Here is a 25,131-nt window from a genome sequence, read left to right on the forward strand (position 1 = left end):
TCACGTCCCCGCCAGTGACAGGTGTCGATCAGCTCATTGGCCAATGGGAGCAAGCTAGGGGGCGGGATGTGGAAGCTGACGTCACGTCACAGCCCCGGTAACGGCAAGTGAGTGACGGAGGCTGAGGAAGACGTACGCGAAACTTTCCCCAGCTACTAGTTGCTGTTTGGTTGTTTGTCTGTCTGTTTTTTTTGGCGTGTGTATGTTGATAACAACAGCGTCACATTCCTCCATCTTGACTGGTAATTACAATTTATTTTTAAAGTGAAGAATTTCGCCGTCTTCCGCGTGAGGCTAAACACAAAAAAAAAAAAACTAAAATACGCCGAAAGTAGTCCGTCCGGTCGCGAAAGTTGAGCCCGAAACACCCGCCGGAAGAGTTATCGTTCGAGTCCCGAGAGCAAAGAAGACGTGGAGACGAGGAGAGAACACAAAAAGGAGGCGCTATGACCAACAGAGAGGACGAGTACGACTATCTCTTTAAAGGTGAGTAGTAGCCGTTTTACCTTTCAAGCTAGTTAGCTAAACTTCCGACAGCGAGCCCGAAGCTCACCTGTCACCCGACCCCCCCTCCCCTTCCTCTCCCCGCACGAGCGACAAGGTGTAGGACGACATTGGAGACACCTGCTGCTAGCTGTAATTTAGTCACACACACATACATTATTACCACACACACACACACGCAGGTAGCTTATAAACACTCTTGTGTGTGAAGAAGCATCTTGCAGGCCGATGACGCAATCATGTTTGGGAGGGGTCAACAAAGGGGGTCATGCAATCAGAATCCGTTTTATTGGCCAATAAGTGTAAACACATACAAGAAATGTGACTGTCACTTTAAATATACACACATAAGGACAACAATCTGAATAAAAGATAAACATAAAAAGACTTGCTGAGGAATTCATGGTGTATTTATTAATCTACATGCAGGCCTCAGCCAAAAAAAACAACTCAATTAACACCTGTCACCTGTCTTAATTTGCTTCCAACGAAATAATGTTCTTTTCTAACCCATTAATAACGTCACAAGCCTCCTCTATAGATATCAAACAGGCTCGTCTGGTTTAAAACACATGTAACTGTGTGGTTTTGTTAACATAAAATAAAAAAACTTGTTGAAAAGCAAAGGGGGAAATGAAGTGCTCCTCGCTGGTCTGTTCAAATATAGGACACCAAACAAGCATGTGTTGTCAAACTGGAAATACCTGCATGAAGTGACTGTGTGTGTGTGTGTGTGTGTGTGTGTGTGTGTGTGTGTGTGTGTGTGTGTGTGTGTGTGTGTGTGTGTGTGTGTGTGTGTCCTTGTGCATAGAGAAGATGAGATTTTTCTTTCTCTGATAAAGAGACTCTTGGCGACTAAATGTTTTTTTGTTGTGGCTCTACTTTTTGTCCCTGTTTAGATGCCTTGAGACAAGTTTGGGCGATTAGTGCGTCGTGTAAGCTTATCAATGCAGACATCAGTGCAGGAAGTTGTCCTGATGTCCAACCAAGACGTAGCTCTTTTTCTTTTGTGTGGCTCTTGTTTAATTTTTAGTGATGCGTATAAATGCCGGGCATTTCTGAGCGTTATGAGCGTTCACTGGATCTTCATGTATTTTAAATCCACTTTTTTGATGCCACACAATCCGCACCGATGTTATCCTGCTTTAATTGAAAGGATCTCTCGTTGATTGCCGGGGCATTATACGGCCGCTTTAATTTCCGCACTGCTTTAATTTCACATCAGTGGAGATGGTGTGATTGGCGATCTTTTTTTTAATTCTGTTTACAAGGAGATTACAGTTAATCTGACAGAAAAAAAACATTATTTAGTCCCCATTCTTCACTCATACGGTGCCTTCAGACTGGGTGCAGTGTTGTATAATGTAATGGAGAGGCGTCCTATCTTTTTAAGCTGAAGAATGCAAGCCCAACAATAGTGAATGGGTGTGTAATGCACCCGTGATATTACCTGTCTCGTGGCAGACAACCTAGAAATGGTTGCATAATGGTTTTTGTCCTCCGCCCAAGATCTTTTTGTCTTCGACGAAATGGAGAATGATGTGTTACCTTTTTATTTTTTTTAAAGGCATGTAAGCTGGGGATTGGTCTCCGAACTTCCCCTATATTTTTGATTACTTTAAACAAGGCCAGCCCTTTAATGTGGACAGTTTCCCACCTGTGTCTCTTACCCCATGTGACCACAAACAAACTGTGAACGCCCGCGTTTCCCTTTACAATGAGCGGCGTTGCTTAATTGTAAGTTTAGACACAGTGGTCGGTTTGTTAATGCCGTTACAACATTCCATATAGTTCCTATTTCATCATAGCAGGGTGGTGGTGGTGTGGTTGGTTCCCTTTGACACACAATCACCTGACAAATGTGGAAGTAGTTTTGTGATAAACACTCGCCCAGCTTAATGATGCCCGTTTAAGTACATTTTTAGGAGGGGCTGCAGTAGAGGAGACGCATTATTAACGCATCTGTTTTTTGTTGTCATGATTACACACTAAGAGCTCTATAATGTACATTTAGTGTCAGTAGAAACTTTTAAGTTAAGTTTCTTTTCTTTTTTTCCCCTCCAAGTGTAGTCATTGTTAGCGATGTTGGATTTAATAGAGTGTAAAATGGTGGCCCTGTAACTGAAGCAATTTGGAGGAAGCGCTTGGCATTTGCACAAACTTCTGCAGAGTTTTGGACTAGAGCGAGTCCTCAGAGCGGTCGACATTTAGATTTATTTTTTAATAGATTATACGTCTTTAAAACAGCACACAACAACTTTAATCAATTATGATCTTTTGTTCCAGTTTCCAGAGGATTAAAAAGAAATGTATTTATTATTTGTGGTGAAATACTGTCATGACTACAGTACATTTTATGGTTAAATCTGCAGTGATGGGTATTTCCTGAGCAGGTGGTTCTAATATTTTGTATACTTGCTGGGAGTCCCCTGAGATTCTGCTCTCCCTCGGCTGAGAGCACATGTTCTTAATGACGAGGTGGGCTGTCTTAAAAAACAAATATATATATATATATATATATATATATATATATATATATATATATATATATATAGATTGTGTGTCATTGAATTTGATTTAAAAGAAGTCAGTCCATCTTGTTCAGTGTAACTTCTTCTGTGGTTTAATGAACTATTACATGAATTTGCCTTGCAGACATGAAGTATGCCGTGCTGCACAAACACAATTATGTCTAGTCTTTTCTCCATATTTTTCATTCCGGAAAAAGAAAAGAGACTCTTTTGTACCAATCAATCAAAAATAATCCCATCAAACAAAAAATGTGTTTCTCTTCCTTTTATCTGAAATCCCATTTTCTTTTCATTCCCCCCCCCCTGTAGTGGTGCTGATCGGAGATTCAGGTGTCGGGAAGAGTAACCTGCTGTCCCGCTTCACCCGAAATGAGTTCAACCTGGAGAGCAAGAGCACCATCGGGGTGGAGTTCGCCACGCGCAGCATCCAGGTAGAAGGCAAGACCATCAAGGCTCAGATCTGGGACACGGCAGGACAGGAGCGATACCGAGCTATCACTTCAGCGTGAGTCCAGCACAGTTTTCCACCTTTTTGTGGACGCTCCCGTTGCGCAGGCTCGCTTTCATATGTGCAGAGATAGTCTTTTTAATTATGTCCAGCATACACGCAGACACACAGCTCTACGTGCACTGGTCAAAACGAGCAGTATATATATATATATATATATATATATATTACTAAGGACAGGAACTTGTGGCTCTTTTGCTTCCTCATGCGTGTGCATTTGCCATTTATTTTTTTTGTTTTTGTCCAAACTGTTACTCACAGTCACGTGACGCTTTAGCTGCGTTATGAAAGGCCAACAGTCATCCTCCACCATGAGTTCTGTTGCAAATCTTCGTGACTAAAATGGTTCGAAACAGATTTTTTTCCCCCCCTGAAGTGATTAACGCTACAAAATGCAGCTGTTTTGCCTCGGGGCGAGAGGTGTTTTTTTCCTTAATCGCAGCTTCTTCTCCATCTCACTCGGATCAATTCCCCACCACCGAATGTCTGTCACTCTCTTTTTTCAGTTGTCTGCCTTAATGCTTTGACTAACCTGAGGCGTTGGCATTGTACTGTATGAAGCCCCCACAGGCATTGAAGAAGCAGATTGTAGAGCCGGTTTCAAAATGAAAATAAGAAATGTGAGGGAAATATGAGTTATGAGCTTTGTTTTTCTGGGCTTTTACTCTTTTATTCCTTGTGTTACTCAGCTTTAAAGCTGGCCGAGCCCATGCGACACACCCAAAGAATCCTGAGGCCAACAATAAAGAGTTCTCTACTGCAATCTAGTTTTATGCTCACCTCCTCCCTGCGTTTGTCCAGGTACTACCGTGGAGCGGTCGGAGCCCTCTTGGTTTACGACATCGCCAAGCACCTGACGTACGAAAATGCCGAGCGCTGGCTGAAGGAGCTGCAGGACCACGCCGACAGCAACATCGTCATCATGCTAGTGGGCAACAAAAGTGATCTACGCCACCTAAGGGCGGTGCCAACAGATGAGGCCAAGGCCTTTGCAGGTATGGTCACTGTGATGGTGTGTGTAGCAGACAGTGTTTAGCCTTTACAGGCTTCTAGGACTCCCTCTCAGCAGATTATCGCCAGGCTAAGCCTGTGATAATGAGCATAGATGGACTGTGCTGGACCCTAGCTGCGTTTAATTGGGTTTCTAAGTACTTACTAACAAATCTGTGTTGCCAACAGTAAATTCGATCCATGCTTGTACCCGTATCATACATTTCCTTTCAGTTTAGTGTCTACTTTGTGTGCTCATTCCCACTGGGAACGCCCCATGTCAGAAATGTTTGCACTGTGATACTGTAAGGTACATAAATACGTCCACCAAATGTCCTTCAACGTGAGACGTAAGAAAAGCACAGCCCGAGGTCAAAAGTACTCGATTCAAAGTAATTGAACTTCCGTTTTTTTCTCGGGCCCCTCTGAGAATCTCAAGAGGTTTGTTTCTTGGTATAATTTTGTCAACCTTTTGACACTCACAAATGATTATTTAAAAATAGTTTGGGCCATGTGTTTCCTCTTGACCTTGAGTTTATTGGCTTGGGTCCGAGTCGCTGTTGCACCTGCTTTGACTGGTAAATGACTCTCGGTCGGTCCGCCCTCATGATTCATATCATATTTTAAAAACCTGTCCGTTGCTGGATGAATAGGGTTCGTACCTGTCGGCTTTCTGAATGAACTGATTTGCTTTTCTGTGCCACAAACGTAATTTATGATACTTAATTTACATAAAGCCCATGTGATGCACATGTCTATGCAAAGTATATTGTAATGGCAGAAGCGAAGCGCTCGATTCAGCCACAATGGACCAATCTCATGTCTCACTTACGCCACTACGTGACTATTATCCCCTAACGTATGATAGCACTATATTTCTGTTCAGATTGTACGGATTACAAAGAAAGAACATGTCAATAAAATGAGAATGATTTATGATTAACCAATAAATCACTTGGCATATAGATGTATTTGATTGATCCTTAGATTTCAGCTTTCATAATCAATATCCTCATCAGTTAGAGCCATTAGTAATTGATCTGTTGCTTCTTTTCTTGAGTAATCACTCAAGAGTCTATAAAGTATTGGAACCAAATGTTTAAAACGCAAACGTATTCAATTTACTTTAAAAATAAGGAAAAGCAGCAACTTATGAAATTCAAGAAGCTTAAATATGGACAATTTAATATTCTGATAATTGACTAATCAATTAATTGTAAACTGTTGCAACTTGATTAATATTTTACTTCGTAAAAGCACCTGGTGACGTCATATCTTTTGGGGGTTTTTCTGTTGTTTTTGGTCTTTGTTTTTGATAGGAATGTGTCCTTTACTGTTCGTTATCTGCCTTTTTTCACAGAAGACATGTTTTGACATTTCACAGTAAGAAATGTGCAGGTTTAAATGACAAAATTAACGATGGCTGAATTCCATTTAGCTGCTTTGGTTTCGGGGTCCCTGTCTCACTGTCAGGACGCCCTGGAGAAGACCAACCATGCCTTCGTCTAGACATGATATGTAATACAGTAGTATGACCTTTTAAAAGGGAACGTGCGTCCCGTATTTTTTTTGCATCACAATGCAATCCATTATATTCTTTGCTCTCTTCCTGAGTAACATCGTTGCGTTTCATCCCGTTGTAAATATACTTCACAGAGCCGACCAGTCAGCTGCCACGCAACCCATTAGATTTTCTATAAGTACAAAGCAGTGATCAATCAAACAGGAAGCCGTTGAAATGACTACATTTCTCGGGAGAACCCCGGAGTGAGCGCATTATGCAGAAGAAATCAATCCCTGAATCAGCACGGTACAACGCGACGGCTGACGGGTGAGGATAATGCAGGCCTGTAACATATTGAGGCAACATTGTGCGTGTGTGTTTTACAGAGAAGCACGGCTTGTCTTTCCTGGAGACGTCAGCGTTAGACTCATCTAATGTGGAGCTGGCTTTCCAGACCATTCTCACAGGTGAGTCTCACATTTGGGTTTCATTCCTTGAAATTTATTGTAAAACAAGTCGTGAAATCAGAGTGCATTTGATCCGGAAGGCCACTGATGTCCACAGCTCCTACGCCATCTAATGATAATGCTAAATATATACATATTTATATATATATATATATATATATACTGTGTATTGATTTGTCTAAAAGTGTTGCATTTCCGTCCAGTCAGCGATGGTTTATATAACAGTGCTCAACCTTTGCCACTAGATGGCAGCAAATTCCATCTCATCATTTTTTCCATTCACATCACATGCAGCCTGTGGTGAGAATATCACCAGAGTCATTTCTAAGGTCAAACATATGAGTAATTGGCACAATGAAAGAAAAGTCAGTCCTGACGAGAGCCGCAGCGGAAATTGCCAATCACAGGTCGGATGACGAATGGCTGCAAATTGCCCCAACTGAACGGGATGCATTTGTTGAAGAAGGAAATTCTCACAGACACGTTTTCTCAGGCAAATGTCTGTTAGTGGTGTCTCCTGGAGCCATGTAGATAAACTAACAAGGGCATTTGATGTAGGAGATTTGGTAACATGGCGAGGGGAAAAAAAGAAGCAATTGTTGTGACTGAGTCGACCCCTGGAGTGCGTAAAGGGGCAATCCAACAGTGAGTGGTGCCTCCACTTCAATCGCTCCAGGGGCTATCAGTCTGCAAGTATGTGCCACTTACTGTTTGTATCCTGTTTCTGGTCTGTGTTCAATTCCCAGACGCCTCGGCATGAGCCGTCGGAGACGCTTCTGCCCACACCGCGGCCTTATCAGGAAAAAAACGTCTAATTCACGAAAACTCCAAATGAACAAGCCCCTCGTTGAGCTAACGCAGCTAATTCGCTCGTTAAGGGAGGGGAAGGAGAGGAAGTTTAGCAGTGCATTAGCAGGCCAGTGAGGGCTGAACATTAGAGCCTGAGAGGATTTCACATGTGTAGATATATCCGTAGCAGACGGATCGTTAGGTGAGAGAGGCTCGGCTCGTCTTTGGCGGGTAGCATAGGCGTCGTAGCAGCAGGTGCCGTGTAGGTGCTGTAGTAATGCGTCACAGCTTCACCACCTGATGTGTCACGCCACAGTCAGCTAAGAGTCTTGTTGCTTTAAACATTCTTGCCTAATAAGCAGTCTTTATTTCAGGACTGTTTCTGGCTCCACATCTGGCTCTCGTTTAGAGTTAAAGTGGCTGTGTATGCAACAGTTGGGCTGGGTATTGTTTAAAACACCACCACACCAGTATCAGCACCAGTACTCTTAAATACCAAAACCAGTACGACACCTATTTTCCTCCTCCATTCAGTACCAATCGTGTGAGTGGAAGCAGTCAGTTGCATAAAGATGGAGCCTTTCTTTCTTTCTTTTAAGTTGATGCTGGACACGTGATTGGTTGTGAGCATAAAATTGGGCATAAAAAGGATAAATTGCAGGTTATGTTTGACTGGAGAAGTTTTGAAACCACATCCAGGGGTTATTTTGTCCGATACCTTTAAAGTTATCAGGTACTGATGACCAGTAACTCAATACTACAACCACCTCAATGGCCTTTTAAAGTTTTTATGTGGATGTCCAATGTTGGTAAACGTTATCACCCGAGCAATACATTTTATCACGGCGTCCCATATTGACCGAGAAAAGCAGCCGTTCAGTCCGTGCATACAAGTACCAGGATGCAATGTGTGCAGGCTTCTGTCGCCCGGAAGGTTCCCGCCGGCCGTATAACACCATATAACACTGTATAACAGCGTATAACACCGTATAACACCGTATAACACCATATAACACCCTATAACACCCTATAACACCCTATAACACCCTATAACACCGTATAACAGCGTATAACACCGTATAACAGCGTATAACACCGTATAACAGCGTATAACACCGTATAACAGCGTATAACACCGTATAACACTCCTCCATTATATCCTTTGAAGTCATATTTTTGGGACGCCATCTTCAAAGTTCTGTTTTTTATTTATTGTTGTTTTTACCATCAACATCCACATAAAAATGTGGCAAAGTTTCCCTTTAAGTTCATATGTGTTGTCTGCTAAATATGTAACGTTTGTATTTTCTTATCTTAAATCTACTAAAACCTCGTTATGTAATCATCGGCACATAATGTAAAGAAATCCACGTGTTTGGTGTGTAATATAATAAAGTTGCTACATTGTTTAAACTAAGCTATAAACAAAAGATATGTTGAATATTATAAATTCATACTTTTTTAGAGTTCACACCTTGTCTTCTAAAAGCTTTTCTGAGTTGTTTAAGAGTCGTTTTTTACTTAATTACACGATACAACATTTCTGCTTGATTTCTAATGTAATACATTTCTCATAACTTATTACATTACGCACAGTTAACACAATACGAGTTGCTACTGGCATGGCGATTTTTAATTTAAACTGTAGTGCATATTTTGGCGTTGGGGAATGCCTGCAATGAGACGTGGTACTGCCACATGACATAACGATGCCAGTTTAGGAAGGAAAGAATCCCCTCGGCTGCTGCCAGGAGTCTGGATAGAACAGTTGTTGTTCGGGTTTTGCCATGCTGTTTGTCCTTATCACAATATGTCCCACTGTTGGCTGGATTTACAGGCATCTACACATAATTCACTCCCTTTTTTTTCTCCTCCACCCTTCTCCCCGCCGCAGCCATCTACAACATCGTGTCACAGAGGCAGATGTCAGGGCGAAGCGACTCGGACTTCTCACCGGCCTCCAACGTAGTGCCCATCACGGTTGAGCCCACCCAAAACTCAGCCACGAAGGGTGTCTGCTGTCAGAACAACTGAGACCTCACCACTGAGCCTCCTCCTCCTCCTCCTCCTCCTCCTTCTTCTTCACCTCCAGGCAATTGGATAAACATCCAGATAGGCACAGAGAGACAGACAGATGGACAGGGAGAATGGAGAGACAGGTAGAGACGAGCATTTCACACAAGGACACTTGTACTGATTTGTCTATTGTCTCCGTAAGAAAACTTAATACAGTATGAAGAGGCGGGGGGGGGGGGGGGGGGGGGGAGCAGTAGAGGAGGGGTAGTGAAGAAGTTTAGACGGGGCGGGGGGTGTGTGGTGTGGGAGGACCGCTTTCAATGGAAAGAAAACGGGTGAGTTGCACCCTATCCAGTGCATTAAGCTTTTGATAGAGGTACATGACCAAAACTGATTCACAATCCAATGAAAAATGAAAAACCCATTATGAGATCCCCCTTTTTTTCTTCTTTTTCTTTGTATCTCATCACGATTTCTGTCTTGGAAAACTGTCCTCCCTTTTGAAAGCTTTGTTTTACAAGCCAGTAAATGCTTTCTCTCAGTTTCCCACCACCAGGATATTGGGCAATAAAAAAATCCACATCCAAAAGACTGAACTGCAGCCCCTCCGTCGCCACCATCATTCCACCATTTTACCTAAATGTACAATATTTAGAAACACAACGTCCCTGGCGATATTTATTGAACACTAGATTGAGGTCTTGTTTGGCCACAGGCTTTTGCAACTCAACACACTATTTGGTTTATTTTATTTTCCCCACTCTGATCGCTTTGCAGCAAAAGGGAGCTCTCTTTTTGCTTTTCTGATGCTTTTGCCCCCCACAATCATATCTCTGTGTGAAGAAGCGCATAAGGGCAGCTGCCCTTCACTGGTGCAGGAACAAGGGCTTCAAGTCATTCCCCCCCCCCCCCCCCCCCCCCTAAACGCACATGCTGGAATTTGGTCGAAAAAGTTGGGTCGGTCGGTTCAAGTTGCGCTCCACTCGGAGCAATAACATTCCCTGCCTGCCACTGACATGTAATTTCTTTTTGATTGCTTTTGATCTTTGTTTGGAAGGCTTTCCTGCTCGGCGCACACTTTGTACTCCGCAGATGAGTCATGCTCTTGCAGCAATCCCATCTCATTTACAGTTAACGCTGCGCAAAGAGTCGCACGGCTCGCGGAACGGGTTAATCGCCTCAAAAGTCGGTGGGAGAGCAGCGTCGGCTCTTCTCCTGACTGTTTCACCCCTGCCCTGAACCCTTTTGGGTGCAGCGGGAGAGATTAGGGGAATTGGTTTAAATGCATGGACGGCCCTGGTGCTGCCGCTGCTGCTGCTGCTACTGCTGCTGCTGCTGCTTGCTGGGATAGATGGATGGATGTATAATGTTTCAGGAGATGAGGTAGTGAGGGCACTCAGCCCTGCCCTGCTACTGTGGTCTCTGATGTACCCGAGATGGCTTGTTTTACTGTAAGTGAAATCCTCCACTGCCTGCTACCTACTCCTCTCTGTCTCTCTACACTGTATGTAACTGGAACAGGACTCTGCCTTCTGGGATCTCCCCGAGGTCTGCCCTCGCTCGCACTTGTCTGTATTTCCTGTGGACGGGGCGGGGTTTTTGTATTCGGGAGCCAGGATTGGGTTTTGTTAGTATCTAATAGTTTAATAGATGAGGAAATACAGGAGAGGTAGTGTTAGGATGGGCTTGATTAAATCCAAAGGTTATGCACACAGATGGTGTTTATCCTGGTTATGCGTTTCCACATCGACACTGACTTCTGTTGACTTCGCAGGTCTTAAACTGGGTGGTGTAGGTTAGGGCTTTTTAAAACATTTATTCTAATATATGTATATTTGGACTGCATATGTATAAATAAATCTCATTTGTTATAGCCTGCCTCTTCTCATGTCTCTCTAAGATGATTTTTGAACAATAAAGGCTGCAACTAGCTGGGATCTCGTTAATGAATCTGGTAGAGGGCGAAATTAATTGATCTATTATATAATTCTGAATGTATCCATCAATTTAATGGCAAGATATTTACAGTAATATGATAGTTTCCTCTCATCACTGGGAGTAAAATATGATTAGTCATCATCGATGGACCAATTAAGCCATAAGAAACTCCTTTTCAATCAAAAAATGCAATTGTTCAATTGGAGATCATTTCATTTTTGTTTTATTAGAAACATTTACAATACATCTTGAATCTTGGAAAAATAACAAAGAACCAGAACTAACATGGCGCAGATACAATAATAATAATAAAAATGTCTCCAAAAAATGTAATTCACAAAAAAACATGTGCTATAACAAATAAACCTGCAATATCGCATGCCTTGTAAGGGCACGGCATACTGTAATAGAGTTCAAAAACTTTTTTTTTTTTGTGTGTTTTTTTTTCCCATCCATCAAAGTTGACGGTCAGCCACTGAGGGCCGCGTTGGCAACCCTCTTCCACTGTTCACAGAGAAACCAGAAACTAATGCCAGCTGATGCTGGCCCCAAAAACTAATGCACTACGACCACTATTAGACCGGTATGAAACACCTCTACTGTGCTGGAAAAATTGGAAACGCTACCAAAGACAAACTGTATTGACCTCTTTTGGAAAAGGTTGCGAGTTTCACCAGCGAGCGCCACTTCAGTCCCCCCCCCCCCCTGTCCTTTTATGCAGCAGGACGTGTGCCACTGTAGTGTTTTCATCAAGTTTATTTTCTCTTTTCTATCCGTCAACTCTTGCTCAAACTTAAAAGAAGAAAGTTAATTCGTGCAAACCGTTTTGTCGTCGCTCACGGGGGTAAAACGGAGAACTTTTGATGCCGGGGACTGAACTGGTGGCTCCGCCTGGCTGCAAACTCATGTCAACTCTCCAGTTTCCAAAACGGACTCCCAACTATGAAAATCTACAGAGGAGGAACGGTCCGAGTGCAGCCGAACGTCTGGACGGAGAACCCGCACCATTCCTCCTGTCTAAGTGACCATACAACATACATGCAAGCTAGTACGGTAATGAACCTGTTGTGTGTTTGTGTGTGAGTGTGTGTGTGTGTATGTGTGCATCTAGTTACATAGATCTACTACACAGTGCGCTGTTGTCCTCTCCTAGATGCCTCCGCTCAATTTGCACTTCACCTAATTAATTAGAGGGGGGGAAAGTCTCCCATAAAAGGCTTCCTTTAAGCTGATTATGCTCTGTCACTATTGATCACAAAACTGTCCCGAGTAGTAGACGTAGAAAAAATGTATGAATGAAAAGTGTGTACAAGTTAATGTGTGATCCCCCCCCCCCTCCATTGGCGGGAGGGTCACAGCTGCCTCATTCATTCCAAGCATCGCAGTCGTAACATGTTATATTTGATAAGTAAAAGCGATTTATTTTTTTTTAGATTACAGAGGAAATGAGTAATGCGTTTCAGTCAGTAACATGGGTTTAGTTGAGGGGGGGTGGGGGGGGTAACAGCAAGCAGCACTGCACAAAGAATGCTGATGCAGGAAAAATATATAATTGAGGCACAAAATTGATGCTCTGTGACTAAAATATCTCCAAATTCTAAAAAATATTATATTATTTTCTGTAATTATTCCATTGTGAATGCACCGGTGTTAAAGTAGTGCATGTCTGAAGTTAAAATTTCAGCCATGGAGGGAAACTCTCGTTCCACTCACTTCGTTGAGCAGGAAGTACGTGGAACAAAGGTGAGCGTCCATAACTTTCATAAATAAAACTTCTAAACTTCTTTTCTCATTTTTACTTATTAGTAGAAACTGACCTCCCTGTGTTTAGAAATATATTAACTTCTTGTCATTTTAATTAAAAAACAAAATGTCTTGAGGTTACTCATAAATATGTTGCTTCATTTTTTTTTTTTTTTACTTTTCATAAATAACATCCAGATACTGACTTTTTTTTCCTCTGCTTTCTATGAAATAATAACCCATGTTAGCAAAATAGATTTGAGAAACTGTAATATGTTTTTTTTTATTCATTTTAAGTTACTTTCTATAAATGTATGTGGAAGAACTCAAATATAGTCTAAGTTGAAAAATCCTGTCGCAAATTCTTTCCCAAAAAAACAAACAAACAAAAACTTAAAGCTCACTTGTATTTTGACAAAACAATAAGGAGTGCATTGAGTTGAGTGGTCTCTCTTTTTTTTGTCTTTTTTTTTACATTCAAATGCACAACTTGCTCAATGTGTGATTTCGACAGGTTGGTACAATTGCTTAAGTGCATCCATTGAAAATAAGGATTTCCTATCACTCCTTAAAAGGGATTCTACATAAAATGCATAAAGACCTTTTTCCATATCAAGAGAATAAAAACATCAACAGTTTCTACCATTACTATAATAGTAAGCGTAATACAATATCGTAAAATAATACTAACAAGAACTTAATGCATCAAATGTCACTGTGAGTCACCCCCCACCCCTTTTCGCTGCTCCGCTGAATTACAAAAAAGAAAACTGGGCTTCATACTGGGTGAGTTGGACAAATGAAACTTACACTTTTAGCGTTTCCTTAAGAGTCATAATTAAACTTTATGTATCACTTAGTTAAACTACGCCGTAAATATATGATTTTGAAACCGATGTTCACTTTAAACGTCTTAAAGCTTCTTTTTTTTATACACTTCAGGTATCAGGCTGATGAGTTCTTTATGTGATCTTAACTTTTCTTACCTAATTGTACTATTTTTTGTTTTACTAACATGCAGTTAAACTTAAGGATACGGTTAATGGCTCCCCAAATGATATAAGCTAAAACCACAGTGTTGTTTCTTCGTTCAGGACGTTTAAAAAGTGAGTCAATCAGCCTGAATTGTCATTGTCAACACAATACTCTGTTTTAAATGACGTTTTTTATCCAAACTTCTCCTTTTGGGACAAGTTTTTTTTTTCAGGAAGATTAAGACGTTTGCCTGGACGGTTTTTTTCCCTCCCATCAACCTAACCATGACAATAGAAAACTACTGGAGTGACTGTGTAAGTGCCAGGATGTGCTTTTAAGCCGTTCTCTTTGGGGAGAAGTAAAGTCCGTTACCGGCGCCTCCGCAGCATCAAACTAATCTTACAAAACACTGAAACGTGATATGCCTTCATTTTGCAGATATCGATTTGAAGCGGTAAGACTTTTGGGTTAAACAGAGAATCAATCTGTGAGATTATTTCTCGATAATCCCGATTTTTTTCGCTAAAAACTCCAACAGAGTTGATTTTGACGCTAAAATAAGTTAACTCAAGTGATAAGTCCTCTGCTTGTGTGTTTGTTCTTTGGCTGTGTTTGACCTTTTTCCTTTAAAAACAAATCAAAAAACAAAATCAATAACAGGTGGAGGAAAAAAAGCATAAAATAGAGCCATGAAACGTATTACTATGTAAGCAGAAATCATCTTAAGATATAAGTATCACGTCTGCCCAGGTGTGACTTGACTAGGAGTAATGGGGGGGTTATGTTTTGTTGTCCCGCCTCCTCTCCTCACCGCTGTGCTGTTCCAGACATCAGTCTGTCACCAGCAGAGCCACCACTTCCTGCCTCTTAACATGACAGACCTCGGTGCTTATGCTCCGTTTGTTTGTTTACACTTTTTACAGCGTGGTGAGATCCCCCCCCCCTCCTCCAAGTCACAGAAATCCCCATCTCATCATTTCAGTTTGCCATGACCCACCCTGTAATCTGATTGATATTAAACGTAAAAAAAAATAATAATAAGACCCTGATGAACACACATTACTTATCCTGTTATTAATTCATTATTTTTTTTACACTGGCATGAATCCATAATGGAATTTAAGCAGATATTAAGACAGTTTTGTTTATTTAAACAGTATTATCCTAATAATCGAGGTTGATTTCTGAATAGAATATTATTTAAAGAACTGACTAAGCAGGCTTTCCTCCGTTTATTGTCCCAGTATAGTCCTGTTATTGCTTTTCACCCTAATATACATAGAAACAGATTTATTCATTAGGGGTTATTACACATACTATTCACTCCGGTTCTTACTTTCGAGATTGGATTTATACATCAGCGGCTTCATAAAGGATATTCATTCTTACAGTTTATAGTAGTGTCTGGTTAATTTCTTATCTATATATTTGGATGGAATACTAAGTTAATCAGTTTAAATAATATTTCTTAAAATGTATGGATCTATCTAATATACTATTATAGTCCAAAAGGGATGATGGGACGCATATATAAAAGATTTACTCTCCCTAAAAACTCAAAGAGACATTTTGAATTCCGTTCGCCCGAAAAGCATTGACGATGACACCCCCAGCTCGTAAAAAATAAAATCAAAACCTCACTTTTAAGCGGGCCTTTGTCTGGATGTTCATAACCGATACACATAACCGTATTTACATAGATGCTCAAGAGTGCTTTTCCCATAAAGTACAATACTCCTTAACTTATACAGCGTCTAAACGGGGAGAATCTCCAATAAGCCCTCTCTTCATCAAACCAGTGCAAAACTCAACCAAGTCATCAGCATCGACTGAATGGATGAGAGGTCTCCCAAAATTACCACTAGTACTACTTTAGTATTAAGAATAACAAGAACCACCATAATACGAAAAGATTAAAAAAATAATAATAATAATAAAAAAATGATAGGGAATCCTTATGTGCATGTCTTTCAAATTCTATGAAATGTATTTCACCATCAGTGGTCGGTTTGGTATTAATCAAATGCGCATGTTTTGTAATAAGGTGCTTTACTCTATATTTTAAGTAAAGTGTTTGAAGAGCCTAATTTCCTGAATCCCATATAAATCCCCACCCAAGCAGTTTGATTCACATTCTTTGCTCCAAAAATAAGTACTTTAAAAAGCTGTTTTTTTTTTTTTTTTAGGGGGAGGGGCGGTACTACCAAAGGCCAGTTGCTACCTTGTACGCCAACAAAAAGCGATGGCAATATTTTAATACAAAATATTAAGGCAGAACACAAAATAAACAAAAATAAAATACTAAGTTCAAGGAACAGTGTCATAACTGCCTTTTGAATTTGACATTGAAAGCTTATGCCAAAAACCACTGTGCAATTTCTCCATCCATAAAAAAATCATATCTATTCTTTATTTCTACATCTGATAGATTTCGGGGTACTTTTTTTTAACTTTCTCATTTTGCGAGTGTGGTGCTTTTTTTTCCTGCGGTCCACACACATCATGCGAGTGAGCGGTCTGCTTCATGTTGTTTTTTAAAAAGGAGGGGCTTTGCATCCTGGAAGACACAAGCTTTAACTGCTATTTTTTGGGGGGAAGACAGAAGCCGAGTTGAAACGTTCCTCCGATGCACAAGAGATGTTCCATCATCACCGCTGGCCCACATGTCAGCAACTTAAAACCTCGCTGCAGGACTTGAATGATCACTCAAATTGCTAGATGCAGTTTTTTTTGGGGGGGGGGCATACTTGTCTCTGACTCCAGCCAAAATGAATCCCTCCCCTCTACCCCTACTATCATTCAACAGCTTTAATCCCTACCCCCATCCGCTCTCCTCTAGCCCTCAGAAATCCCCAGGCTGGGGCTAAGGCAGACGCAGAGGGTGTGTAATTTGATTCAGCATGAGAGCTGGTTAAATGGGGCGTTTCCTCTGCTTTCCTGTCAATTACAATTGTCTGATTTCATTCTGGAAGCTCAAAGCGAGGGAGAGAGGAGTGGTGGGGGGGGGGGGGGGGGGGGTCTGCCATTGGCTGGAGCCCGGGCGTCCATAGTGAAGGGGCAGCTGCAGGATGTCCCATACAGTAGCGAGCTGACACGATCTGCTCTGGCACTGTCACACAAACAGAACCCCATCCAAATTTCAGGGCGGTGCTGTCGGGAGAGGCGGGAGTGGAGGGGGGAGTAAACGCTGCACACCCCCGTGTGACAAGATCACGTCATCTTTTTGGAGGTGAACGGCGTTTTTGTTACTATTTGGAAAAAGGGGTGTGCAGAAAAAATGATGTAATCAGGTAACTGGAGGGGTTAACAGGTAACTGGGCTCGATGATGGATTTCTTTTTTTTTTTTTGCAGTGCCCAAATCCAGCTAGTGTCTTTCAGATTGTGTGTGTTGTTTTGGGACAAAAGAGGCCCCCCCTCTCCCCAGTAGGGATGGCTCAGAGCAGCAGAAAAGGAGAGGAAAGGGGGGGAGGAAGGGGCAAGAGGGAGTGGAAGGAGGGGGTCCTATTCGCCCAGCTGCATCCAGACCATCCAGCCCCCTCTGTGCTTGCAGCAGCGGGGCGGGGCAGTAAGGGGGCTCGCCCCCACCCAAAGCAGGGCTCCAGAGACCCCCACACGGTCCGCACCTGGACCAGCCCATTTGCCTAATTATCAATGAGTGGATCCAGGCCGTGTCCGAGCACTCCGCAGCCCCACGCCGCTACCGGGGGCCCAGACAATGCAGTCCCGCTCGGAGAGGCCTTCCAAAAAAAGCAAACCGATCAAACCACAAGCAGGGGGGAGGCATAAAAGCCACTCCCAAAGAAAGGGAGAGAAAGAAAGGGGGCTAGACGAGACCTCCAACTTGGGGGTCACAGCTACAGTGTGCCATGAAACACCTGCTCCAGTACAGCTCTGCTAATTACAAGGGAGACAGCTGGCCCCCTCGGAGCTCACACATAATGCTGTTGGGGACGGGGAGGAAGGATTACTGATTTGGGACTCTGTATTTTTACAGTGTCAACTATTTTAATCTGGGTCCGCTGCTGATTCAGGAAACATTTTTACAGTTTTGTGCTCGGCTTCTGTCCACGCACTAATTCTCCTCTTTATTTACAGTGCACACCTCGGAGAGATGCTTGTTGACTGGAGCTCTCGCTGTGTCCTATATCGTTCAGCGACTGTGGCCAAATGACCACGCGAGACAATAAAGCGCGGTTAAGGTGGCTTTGAAACAAGTCCATTGGGGAGACAGATATCGAGAACTAGCCAACTGGATGAATTCCAAGGCTTTCGGCCTCACAAATTAAATCAGTGCTTTAAGCCAACCGAGGAACCACATGCTTTTCAAGTGCCACGAGGAGCAAGCATTACCGAATCTTTTCAACAAACTGCAGTGACCAGAGTGTAATCAATGGCTACTGGAAAGAATTTTTTTTTTTTTACTGATACTTCATACAACTTTCATCTTGTCTCCGTGAATGACGACACCAATAAAAAATGCAACCAATTACCATAAATAAATGATGCAATGTCCTATTCCTTTTAAGCATCGATCTGGTTTTTTATAAGACTTTAAAAAGGGTATAAGAATGAAATAAGGGGGCCGTCTTTTGTATTCATAACAATTGGGCTTTGACTCGAACCAATCTTTTCACATTTTCCTTTTTGCGAGAAATTAATATCTCTTTTGGACCAATTAAATCAAAGCACAATCACAGTAAAACTGAAAAGGCTGAATTCACCTTCACGTCAACTCCCGAAATTTCAAGGTATGATTGAAATCCTATTTTAGACCAAGATGATTGTAAGGTGCAATGACAATTCTACGTTTTTTTTTTTTTCCTTTCTCCTTCTAATAACAACATTGACTTTCTGGGTCAGTCAGGTGCAGATTGGGTACCTCAACAATCATCTTCTTCCTTCGATATAAACCCACTTCATGGTAAAATAAAATTTGAATAATAAAATGTTCACATTACTGTCTACCTCTGCCTACACTGTGATTCATGAATGAAAAACAGCAGCAGTCAAAAAACTGAAAATGCAAGGTACTATACTTCTCTTATAAACAAAACTTTTATAAAATATATATGCATATATATATATAAAAGAAAAACTTAAAAATATTTCTTATACTTTTTAGTAAAGCAAGCAGTGCCTTCTAAAATATCTGCTTGATTGTTTGTAAATTTTCTGAAAAACAAAAATGTGTATTATAATAATAATAATCATAATAACCGTAAATAATTATTGAACAAACACTGACAAAACTAATGATAAAAACTGATGTGGTTCCTTAAGAGAATATTCGGATGGCCTGTGTGACCTGGGTGTGGCACACTGGGCACTCCGGGTGGTTGAGCTCACAGATTCGGATGGCACACTCCATGCAGAAGAGGTTATGGCCACAGGGCACCAAGGCAGCCGTCACTTTGCTTTCAAAGCAGGTCATGCAGTCCCGCACAGTGGCCGGTGGCGAGTCCGGCACTGGCAGACGGCCCGGGAAGCCCTCGCCGGCTGAGGTGGGCTCACTGTGGGCGCGGCGGGCCTGGGCATGAGGTGAGCCGGACACGGGCACAATGCTGGTGACTGAAGAGTTGTTGTTGCCTCCGCAGGACTCGGGTAAGCCAGGGGAGAGTCTGGTCAGGGGGAGCGGGAGGCCTCCGAAGCTCTTGGACCGCTGCTGGGCGTAGAAGGCCACCTGTTTGGGGTAGTCTGGGTCGCCCCAGCTCTGGGTACCCTCTGATCCAAAATAAGAGCACGGCTTCTCTCCGGTGCTGGAGAAGTTGCTCTTGTTGTAGATTCCCCCTCCCTCGCCTCCCCCTCCCCCGCCGACCATGGCATCTGAGAAGTTCTGGCGGTAGCTGCTGGTGAGAGGTTTGCGCTGGCCCCCCTGCAGCCCCCACACCTGCTGTAGCCGGCTCTCCAGACCACCGGTGCTGCCCACTGGGCTGCTCCCGCCGTTCGGCCCCAGACAGTCGTTCTCGTTGTTGTGGTCGTGCAGGCCTCCCGTTCGGAAGGCGATGTGTGCTTCGATCTCCTCGCGGGCCCTCTCGGCGTTGCTCGGCGACCCGGTGATCTCAAAGACGGGGTCGCGGTCTCGACTGGGCGTGACGATGTACGTGCAGGTTTGCTGCTGGATGCGTTTGATGGTGGAGCCTTTAGGCCCCACTACCAGCCCCACGACGCGGTATGGCACTCTCACCTGAATGGTGGTCTGACCTGGCAAAGGTGTGGGCGGGGAGCCGCTAAAGGACACCCCCAGCTTGTTGCGGGAGGCGCGGAGCATGGAGAAGTGCTCCGCGGCGGAGATGATTTCACGGCGGGCCAGCGCGACGTCCTCCTTCCGGCCGGTGATCAGGAACACGGGCTCCTCTCCTCGAACCGGGGTCTTGATGTAGGTGTTGGTCTTGGCCCGCAGGGCTTTGATCTTGCAACCTGCAGAGTCAACAGAATAAAAGAAGTAAATATGGTGCATCAGTTGCAATTTTTACAGACTTGCGAATCAAGTTCAAACGGTGAGAATGCACTTTGTTATCAACATGAGCTTACAAGCCCCCTCAAAATTCTGATTTATTCCCCAATTATGACCAGTTTACCTTAATGTGTTGCAGGTTTTTACTGGTGAAGGATACACGGGGTAATTGCCATGATTTATGGGGTTCTGCGCACTTAAGCACGGGTCTACCTATTCGGTGCACTTATTTATTAGCTCTAAATCAGAAGCACATCTTGATGAGAGACACATGGGTGGTGCAGAGGTATTGACTGTTTCCGGAGGGCAGGAAGAGTCACAGCAAAGTCGATCACTTCATGACCTCACCTTGAACTTACGAGACACTAGTCAACGCACATACGCTTTGATTCCCCATGTGTTGCTCTACGTCTGCCCTGTTTTCAGGTCAGACTGTAATAGTTTGTTCTAATAAGTGCTTTTAAGGCAGAGTCTCAATGCAAGAGAGTGCAGGTTAATGCTATTTCATGACAATTTACCTGACGCTGTAATGGGACGGACAAATTCTAAGTAAATCAGTAATTGTTTAGGGAGGATCGTTTGAGGTCAAGAAGGAACATGGGTGAGAACGCTGGCTTTGTGTTACACCCGATGAAGAACGCATCAGGCATTTCTTGGGTCAGTTTTCATTCAGAGACTCGGACAGCTCATTAAGACGTCCACGTTTATCGATGACTTAAACTCTCTCCTCTGCATCTCTTCAGACAAACGACGGGCCTTCGGGCATCTGTTCAGATCTAGAGCTCATCTTACCCTCAGATCACACAGCACACCATTGCGTTACCTAACCCCCAAAACCACAGCGGCAGGTTTAAAAGGGTTCAAAGACACCCCGAGTTGAGGACGGACGTCACTCTAATGCTCCTAAAAAGGCCCACTTTGTTCAGGAACACTTACTTCTCGGGGACCAGACGTACGGACAGAAGGATAGCGACGCTCTGATGGTTTTTGTATTGCTATCCAAAATCTGAAAGTGCCCTTTGTGGCCACTGCCTTATATTAGCCCTAATAGACCTCTTCTATGCCACCGAGGCTCAGAGAAGCTATTGCCAAGTTCCTTTTTCCTCAAACTACGTTGCACCTTTAATTTGTCCAAATGAATTCCCCCAATTGAAGAATCGTCAGTCAACACAAAACAGACAATTAATTAACCGCATCTAGAAATGAAAGGTCAATGGAGAGAAATGTATTTGGCCACTGAAAACAAAGCCCACCCTCGATCCGAGGATCAACCAGAAAGGAGGTGCACACCGGCATCTTCGGGAATCAAACGCCCCGTGACTCTTGACAGGAGGAAAAATCCACATCCAGCCCTTTTCTCCGTGGCGCCATGCGCTACGCTGCCGAGAACAAGGGGGGCGTGTGCAACGTGCCATCTAACGAAGGGCCTGAATCAAAAGCAGCTCATCTCAAACCCCCCCAAAATAAAATCACCACTTCTTCTCGGCCAAGGCGAAAGGGCCCTCTCGCTGCACTCGTGCTCACTGGATCCACCCTCCGGCTGTCTTCGGTTACCCCCATTAAAATTCAAAACTTACACTTCAGAGTAAAGAATGGGAGCCGCAGTGGGAGACAAGGGGCACTTAGCAGCACAAAACTAAATCCACATCACCACAGCAGAAGCAGAGACAAGAAAGGGGGCGTATTGGTAAAAAAAAAGAAGAGGAAGAAGGGGGAAGCCATCTCAACTCCCCTGAAGCCCGTTGTGATATTACTCCTGTTTTTTTGTTTTCCTCGTGCAATAAATCAGGATTTGCTTGATGGTACCTCACCCACCCTGCAGTCTTTGTACTTCCCTCGCCCCCCCACCACCACCACTACCACCCACCCTCCCCATCCCTTCCCTCTCCTGACAGGCGACCATGTGGTATTGAGAGTGTGCAGTGGAGTGGGGCTCATGAGGAGCCCCTTGTGTTGAGCTCCAAGGCGTGACTCCCATTCAGCTTTTTTAAGATGCTACGCTGCCCTTCTGTCCCGGTCCTTGTTGTGTTTTTTTGTTGTTGTTTGTGTGTGTGTGTGTGTGTTGCTGCCCCTCTCACCCATGGGCTGATCACAAACACTTAACAATGGGTGCAGCCACACAAACACCAACAACACCACCGAGCTGGAGGATGGAAAACAAATCGACTTAAACAACAAAAAAACTACTTCGGGGCGCGTGTGCATGAATACTTGGCTCGATTGAACATTTTAATGCAAATAAGCACAAATTATAATATTTTTATTTTAATCAAATTATTTAAGGGACACCCAACTTCTCGCTGAGTCACCCTTTTAAGGCCACAACACTGTTAAATCGCCCATCCCCTCCCCTCCTGACTTTCACACCTTTGTTTGACAGCTGCTGTCACTCAACTTCAGCTCTTTGTTCAATTTGGAATAAAAAAAAACAACCTCTAACTGTAAGAAATCATCTGTAACGTGTCTAGAATTGAACTTTCCAACTCCCCTCGTTTTAGAGGAGGAGGAGGAGAAAGAAAACACGAGTGGACCACGCTTCTTTTGTCCAATTGTGTCAGTGGGGCAGTGCGCGACATAAACAACGAGCTGGATGGATTTCTGGAGACGCATTTCCAACCCAAAAAACGTGTTTCTTTTTAGTGTTTTTTTGTGTGTGATTTTCTAAAAGGCATCGATTCAAAGTGAGAGACATTCCTCTCCTCGCCAGCTGCACGTTGCCCCCTTTTTTTTTTTTTTTTTTTTTTTTTTTGAACAGTCTGGCGCGTCTCAGACGACAAAGGAAGCAAGTGCTCTCCGTGCTCCAGTGTGCGTCTGTGCGCTTGACATTGATGGCGTGGATGTAGAATAATTCGCTCCGGGGAGGGGAACGTGTGTGTGTGTGTGTGTGTGTGTGTGTGTGTGTGTGTGTGTGTGTGTGTGTGTGTGTGTGTGTGTGTGTGTGTGTGTGAGGAGGGAGAGGGAGGGGGTGCTCTCTCTCTCTCGTGCAAAATTCACTCCCCCAAAAAATAAACACAAAAAAGCGCGACTTGTTTCCAATGCATGAGTGTAATGATGAGACCACGAGAACTTGCTAGCAAAGGAGGAGAAAAAAAGAAAAAGTGGGAGGCTGATGCCTCGGGGGAGTACAAAAAAAAAAAAAAAAAAAAACACGAGCACACACACACACACCACTCCCTTTTCTTTGTCAAATAACACCAGGTAACAGTTAGGGAACAAAAAAAAAGAAAGACAAGGGGGGAGCACGGCGCGGATAATGCAGCACTGTTAGCGGGATGAAAGCACAAGTTTTTTTGCGGGGATGGAAATAATTTTGCAAGCCAGCGGTTTACCTTGTCTCCCCACTATTTCGGCCACATGTTCAGAGCTGGGCACTGGGACGCATTCTGTTATGTTGCAGCCTCGTCCCTTCGTCTCACTTGAGGAGCTCTCGTACAGGGCGCACAACTTGCTCTTGCCTTGCAGGATCGCCGCGTCCCCAACGCCGCCGACGCCGCCGCCGCCGACGCTGTTCGTGTGGTTGTGGTGGTTGTTGTTATTGTTACTCCGGTCCTGTACTCCCGTTGTTGGGGCTCCGCCGCCGTCCTCGCCTTCCCCGAGCCCCAGCAGAGACAACTGGCCCAGCGCGACCCTGAGGGCACGGGAGTCGTCTTCCTCCTCGTCGGGCGGCACGAGGAGACCTTCGCCTCCGAAGCCGGAGCCGGCCAGATCCCCGGCGTAGCCCCCGTTTTTCTCCATGATCCCTGCTAGAACCAGCAGGCTAGGCATGGCTAACAAAAGAGTGTGTGAGACAAAGACAGGGGAAAGAGACTGGAGAAACAGCACCCGTGCCGCCTCCTCCTCCTCGCCCCCTCCTCCTTCCGATTCCCCCCTTTTGCGCTAGTCCCTCCCATAGACCGGCCCCCCTTTCTCTCTCTATCCGCCAGACCGTCAAGCACGGTAGTCTCTCGCCGACCCAAGCTCCGGGCGAACGGGACACAAGGCCGTCTGCACGATAGATGGGGCGGGCGATGGCGTTGCTCCACCCAGTCTGGTTTACTCAGCCCCCCCCTCCTCCTCCGCCCGAGACAAAACGAGCCGCCCTCCCGTTGTACCATTCCGTCTCAGGTTCCCAAACCCGTGGCATCCCGACTCGAGCTCCAACAAAAAAAAAAAAAAAAAAAACGGAAGAAATACCTCATCGTGTAGCTCCCGTTCACTCTCCTCCACCGCCGCCGCAGCGGGAAAAAAAATCTAAACAGCGTATTTTTTTGTTTTTGTGCGACTTATGTAAGAATATCCATCCAGGATGTAAACAGTTGCGTGTCGGAAGCTGCCCGCGCGGTGCGCACATGGTCGTCTGCCGCTGCCGCTGAAAACGATGATGTCAACTTTATCATTAAGAGACCCACAAAAAAAAAAAAAAAAAACAGAAACAGCTCCTGCGATTTATCATGAGGATCGTGGACCATCTGATATGAAATGTTTGGGAGTAAAGGAGTTTGTGACATTTTTTTGGGGAGGGTTTGGAGGGGGGGTGGGGGGGGTCCGCCCACCTCTATGTAGCCGTGCTTTGCTGCAGGTCACCGCGTTGTTGTCTCCGGCGCCGTTGCGCATGAGGATGTTATGTATAGGAGGGAAAGAGGGTGTCTGAGGGGGGGGTATACGAGGAGGAGAAAGGGAGTTGTCAGACAGGCGTTGCAGACCCTATGCAGCGGGGGGACCATCAGAAAAA

At 44.0% G+C, this 25,131-nt stretch overlaps 2 protein-coding genes across 2 annotated transcripts; one reads left to right on the forward strand and one right to left on the reverse strand.

Moving 5' to 3' along the window:
* Positions 1 to 100: 100 nt before the first annotated feature.
* rab11al (RAB11a, member RAS oncogene family, like) lies at positions 101 to 11,930 on the forward strand. The gene is made up of 5 exons (XM_084026063.1): positions 101 to 486; positions 3,345 to 3,540; positions 4,345 to 4,538; positions 6,424 to 6,504; positions 9,188 to 11,930. Exons 1-5 carry the CDS (start codon positions 447 to 449, stop codon positions 9,325 to 9,327), a joined length of 651 nt encoding a protein of 216 aa, XP_083882189.1. The 5' UTR covers positions 101 to 446; the 3' UTR covers positions 9,328 to 11,930.
* An 820-nt stretch (positions 11,931 to 12,750) lies between these two features.
* On the reverse strand, positions 12,751 to 24,406 carry mex3a (mex-3 RNA binding family member A). Its single transcript, XM_084026052.1, has 2 exons — positions 23,750 to 24,406; positions 12,751 to 20,383 (listed from the first exon to the last, which is right to left on the reverse strand). Exons 1-2 carry the CDS (start codon positions 24,183 to 24,185, stop codon positions 19,242 to 19,244), a joined length of 1,578 nt encoding a protein of 525 aa, XP_083882178.1. The 5' UTR covers positions 24,186 to 24,406; the 3' UTR covers positions 12,751 to 19,241.
* Between the last annotated feature and the right edge of the window lie 725 nt (positions 24,407 to 25,131).

The sequence above is a fragment of the Eutrigla gurnardus genome, assembly GCF_963514095.1.
Source record: "Eutrigla gurnardus genome assembly, chromosome: 14".
NCBI lineage: Eukaryota > Metazoa > Chordata > Actinopteri > Perciformes > Triglidae > Eutrigla > Eutrigla gurnardus.